At 41.7% G+C, this 6000-nt stretch overlaps 1 protein-coding gene across 1 annotated transcript in view; it reads left to right on the top strand.

The window, feature by feature from the left end:
* The window catches only part of LOC306918650 (bleomycin hydrolase-like), a 108791-nt gene continuing 102791 nt past the window's right edge, over positions 1–6000 (top strand). Inside the window, exon 1 of the mRNA XM_079531538.1 lies at positions 1–234. Coding sequence (XP_079387664.1) covers positions 225–234 — 10 coding nt within the window. The 5' untranslated portion in view covers positions 1–224. The remainder of the gene's footprint in view (positions 235–6000) is intronic.

Below are 6000 nucleotides of genomic sequence, written 5' to 3'. Positions count from 1 at the left end.
TGTTTCCGCCCCGAGAGGAGAGACAGACAGACCGGCAGGCAGACAGACAGTCGGTGTGTGAGACAGACAGACAGACAGACAGACAGACAGACAGACAGAGCAGAGAACAGATCTATATATATTCCGTTCCATCGTCTCTCTCTCTCTCGCTACTTTCTCGTTGTTCTTCTGTAACGGAATAAGATAAAGACACATTTCTCTTCACAACACCGTCTAACAGCAACATGGAGCCAGGTGCGTTACGCCGACATCTGTGTTTGTCTTCACTCATTCACTGTTGTTGTTGTTGTTGTTGTTGTGTTTACCTTCAAGTACTGTTTGTTTGTACACTCTGAGTGTGTGTGTGTCTGTGTGTGTGTGTGTGTGTGTGTGACAGCTATAGAGCTAACGAGGCTACAATAGCTACAGTTAGCTTTTTAAATGGACTTCCTATTGTTACTATTATTATATTAATATTGTTATTATTATTATTCCTGGTCCGTTTGAAGAGGAACAGGCAACAGGTGCCCTGTGATGACGTACAAGTAGTGACGTGTCTTTTATTTATTTTTATTTTTAATTATTTGACTGTTTTTTATCAGTCACAAGTTAGCCTGTTAGCATGTTAGCTAGCAGCATGACTTCCTCTGAGCAACACTTTTAGACGAGGTCACCGTTATTGACATAACTCAGTGGTTCACAAACTTTTTCATGCCAAATTGATACTAATTAGCCCCGCGGACCCCCCATTTGAAGAGATATTCCAGGGACCCCCATAAGAGTAGATCTTTTACAGCTCTAGCAGTGATTCTCAACCAGTTTAATTTCATGGACCCCCAGTTTGACATGCATTAGTCTACGGACCCCCATTTAATGGCTGAGACCCCCAATTTATATTGTAAAATCAATGCTAATTTAACTTTGAGAGTGTACAAATGGAACCAAATGGACCCGTCAGGGTCGATTTGGTTCCATTTGTACACTCTCAGAGTTACATACCTATAAATAAGGGTCAATTTGGTTCCATTTGTAAACTCAGAGTTACAGACCCATAAGAGTCCATTTGGTTCCAAACTATCATTTAGCTGGGGACCCCCTGGAACTCCCCCAAGGACCCCTGGGGGTCCCCGCACCCCACTTTGGGAACCACTGAGTCGTAACTGTCATAATAGTCGTATTCCACTGGTAACACATTTAGACGAGGTCACCGTTATTGATATAACTCTCTATTCCACTGGTAACACATTTAGACGAGGTCACCGTTATTGACATAACTGTCTTAGTCATATGTTGTACTTGCCCAAAGGCAGTGTTGATTTCGTCGACAAAAACGAAGACGGAAATTGTTCGTCGACTACCTTTTTCCACTGATGAAAACTACATGGAAACTAAATGAAAACTAAGCTACGGTGACTAAAACTAAGACTAATAGGCCTACTGACAATTTCGTCAACACATAAAAACTAGCTAGACTAAAATGTTAGGAGGGGACTAGTGGGCAAGATATGCAGTGTAAGTCATTTTACACGTATTGCTGAAAATAGCAGATCTAAGTTTAACACAGCTATTTTCAGCAAGTGTAAAATCAGTCATTATTCAAATTCAGTTCAATTTAACCGCCTTTTTTTTTACTTTCTGTGGCTGTGCGATAAAAAAAGTCATACCTAATTTGTTTTGCCAGATACCTACATGGCTATGAATATGGGTTCATACTTGTTAATGTATATGTTTTAAGTGTAACAACAGTGAAAACAGCACATTCTAGGTAAACAGTGCTCTTATGTTACATTCCACAGACCAGAAGACAGAGAGCTCTCTGGACACGTTCAGGTGTTTAGACAGATATCTGGTGTTGTGTTTATAGAAGACAGAGCTCTGGACACGTTCAGGTGTTTAGACAGATATCTGGTGTTGTGTTTATAGAAGACAGAGCTCTGGACACGTTCAGGTGTTTAGACAGATATCTGGTGTTGTGTTTATAGAAGACAGAGCTCTGGACACGTTCAGGTGTTTAGACAGATATCTGGTGTTGTGTTTATAGAAGACAGAGCTCTGGACACGTTCAGGTGTTTAGACAGATATCTGGTGTTGTGTTTATAGAAGACAGAGCTCTGGACACGTTCAGGTGTTTAGACAGATATCTGGTGTTGTGTTCATAGAAGACAGAGCTCTGGACAAGTTCAGGTGTTTAGACAGATATCTGGTGTTGTGTTTATAGAAGACAGAGCTCTGGACACGTTCAGGTGTTTAGACAGATATCTGGTGTTGTGTTTATAGAAGACAGAGCTCTGGACACGTTCAGGTGTTTAGATAGATATCTGGTGTTGTGTTTATAGAAGACAGAGCTCTGGACACGTTCAGGTGTTTAGACAGATATCTGGTGTTGTGTTTATAGAAGACAGAGCTCTGGACACGTTCAGGTGTTTAGACAGATATCTGGTGTTGTGTTTATAGAAGACAGAGCTCTGGACACGTTCAGGTGTTTAGACAGATATCTGGTGTTGTGTTTATAGAAGACAGAGCTCTGGACACGTTCAGGTGTTTAGACAGATATCTGGTGTTGTGTTTATAGAAGACAGAGCTCTGGACACGTTCAGGTGTTTAGACAGACTAGAATTTCGCCGCCGGCGGCTCATCCTAGAGTTACAATATGGGAAGAAGGATATTGCGGGAGTTGACAGACTCCACTTCATGTTTCAGCTGTGTTTTTATACCCAGTATTGTACCCTGCACATGTAGAAACGGATGGGTTATAAATAGTTGCTTAATGTAAATCGCTCTGGATTAAGAGCGTCTGCTAAATGCCTAAATTGTAATTATTGTGTTGTTGCGCGCGCACACACACGCACTCTCTCTCTCTCACTGGGTTATTAATGATTATTATGTGTTGTTGCGCGCTCACTCACTCACTCACTCATTCATTTTCTCACTCACTCACTCACTCACTCACTCATTCACTCAGTCGCTCACTCACTCACTCACTCACTCACTCATTAATTTTCTCACTCACTCACTCACTCATTCACCCATTCATTCATTCACTCATTAATGTATAAATGTTCTCATGCATTCATTCATTGCATACAGCGTGGACAGTGGACAAAGCGAGGTGCGTTGGCTTGTTTGAGAGTTGAGACAAACAAAGTTGTGTGTGTGTGTGTGTGTGTGTGTGTGTGTGTGTGTGTGTGTGTGTGTGTGTGTGTGTGTGTGTGTGTGTGTGTGTGTGTGTGTGTGTGTGTGTGTGTGTGTGTGTGTGTGTGTGTGTGTGTGTGTGTGTGTGTGTGTGTGTGTGTGTGTGTGTGTGTGTGTGTGTGTGGCAGTAAGCACGACGGATCCATAGATAGTATGCACACGGCGGAGCTGCTGCTGGAAGGACATGTATAGTCTATACATGTCCTTCCAACGTTGGAAGGACATGTATAGACTATACATGTCCTTCCAACGTTGGCGACGGCGTACTGTATAGTGCGTGCGTGCAGGGCCGGCGCGCACACGCATTTACGGCCGGTGGGCGAGAGACACACACACACACACACACACACGTGCAAACGATGCAGCACGCACAGAGAGAAGTTTACAGAAGCAGCCGCATGCAACAGGTTTCGTCACGTGTATCATCTGAAAGTGATGTGTGGTTTTGGAGGTTGGCGGTGGCAAGCATGGGTCCGTGATGTGTGGTTTTGGAGGTTGGCGGTGGCAAGCATGGGTCCGTGATGTGTGGTTTTGGAGGTTGGCGGTGGCAAGCATGGGTCCGTGTTGTATGTTTTAGGGCTGACCTTCGATCACGCTTTTGATGATCGACGCTTCGAACGACATTTTGCATTTATAACTGAAATAAACTCAGAGGCTTCGTGGAAACAGCACACGCAAGTGTAAAGGAAAGGCATTTTCCTCATCTTGCCGTAAAATCAACTGAAATAAAGCGTAATTTAATCAAGGCTTTATGACAGCAGCGAGACGAGTGCTTGCTGCGAGGCGCACGCAATCAGAGCTGCCTGGGAGAAATGCGAGGCCCTGTGCTTTAATAATGAATTCATTAATATCCAAAACTATACAAAAATGATCACATTTCTATCTATAAGGACAAACCTTATTAGAAAAAATATTAATAGCATATGAAAGCCTTTTGAAATGTGTAGGCCTGTAGGTTACTGAATTGCAGGTGCTGCCAAATAAGTATAATTACTAGGCTTAATCTGCCCTCGTCAAGAAGTTCCCCCTTTTCCAACTAGGCAGACAGACAACTGGGAGTCCTTTTACTGTTTCTCACAAGCGATGGATTTATTCCTCTCCACTCACTCACAGTAGCAGGATACACACAGTAAAACTACAAAAAAATTAAATAAACATAGATTGGTAATATATTCTGTACTGTACACATCAAAGAAAGCTGTCAAAGTATTATGCATGACATAGTTTAAACAATACGGAAAATAAGGTACTGAAACAAGCACACACTGAATAATGCAAATCCAATAAACGGAAAGCTACTGCTAATGCTAATGCAACACCAGCTAAAGCCCTAATGCTAATGCAACACCAGCTAAAGCCCTAATGCTAATGCAACACCAGCTAAAGCCCTAATGCTAATGCAACACCAGCTAAAGCCCTAATGCTAATGCAACACCAGCTAAAGCCCTAATGCTAATGCAACACCAGCTAAAGCCCTAATGCTAATGCTAATGCAACACCAGCTAAAGCCCTAATGCTAATGCAACACCAGCTAAAGCCCTAATGCTAATGCAACACCAGCTAAAGCCCTAATGCTAATGCTAATGCAACACCAGCTAAAGCCCTAATGCTAATGCTAATGCAACACCAGCTAAAGCCCTAATGCTACACATGTGTAAAGAAAGCTAGGCTACAAAGTCTAAAGTAACTCACTCACACCTGTAGTAAGACAGCAAAGAACAACAAATAATCATTTGTACAAGAAAGGAAAGCATAACTCACAAGCAATGATCCTGTGGTGATCACACACAAAGGCAAGGATCATGAAACGTCTGCTCTCTGCATAACGACTTGCAAACTGACTTCAGAGCATATTGGTCTACAGGTGTTCCTAACTTCAGCTTCATTATGCCCAATTTGACCATAGTGCCAGGGACAAGATAAATACTCAGCATATATGCACCACCTAGTGGCTGAACAATTATAAACAAAATACAGAAGCCAGCACAAGGCTACCAAATGCCAGTCAGTTGCGCAAATATAGGTCAGATCAATTAGCCGAGCGGAGCAGCTTCTCACTGACCAGCTCTTCTTAAAGTTTACTTAGCCTACTTTAATAATATGACATAGTGTTGGTGGATCTCCATCCTCCAGACAAACAAACCTTGGATTATAATTGGATTATGCCTATAATTCTTTCTTCAAACCAGCACGAGCCACAAGGTAAGAAACTATATAATGATTCACTGTTCGCACAGCACCCAGGCAGCTGTTCTTAATAGCGTCAAAGTAGCACACTAACTTTGTGATCAACCTTCTTAACTCTTTGAGAGTTTCAAGGATTTCTATATAGTTTGTGGACTTCTCTATGGCAGAATGGCGTTTTTGAAAATTCTCTGTTGTGAATGTGTGACAACGAAAGACCTTCAGAGAACGCTTGGCTTGTCTGCTTCCAGGAAAAAAATTAACTGAGTTGATAAAATGTTTAGTTTTTGTGTTGGAAGCCATTTAAAAGAGCCTGCATTTACACTGGGTAGTGTTTCTAGGACAACAAAAAAAGTTATGCCCGGTTGAAGTTTTATTTTCTAAATAACTTTTTTTCTGCTGGGCGTACATAGCCATGCAATATCTCATTTTAAAGGGTGAGTTGTCTAGTTCAATTAAAATAAAATAAAAAGTTTCTCACATGTACCACTGTAGATATTTTGCCATCTATAAATAGCATGGTCAGTCATGATCAATCTGACCTATCCAGCTAAAAGTCCCCCTAGCTCTGAAATGGAACATCATATAAACTCAATTCTTTTTTGGGGTAAAATTAGACATTCTAACGCACATTTTGATATATAC

This window comes from Electrona antarctica (genome assembly GCF_951216825.1).
Source record: "Electrona antarctica genome assembly, contig: scaffold_102, whole genome shotgun sequence".
Lineage (NCBI taxonomy): Eukaryota > Metazoa > Chordata > Actinopteri > Myctophiformes > Myctophidae > Electrona > Electrona antarctica.
The sequence above is the reverse complement of the archived record's forward strand: the minus strand, read 5'-3'. Positions and strand labels throughout refer to the sequence as shown.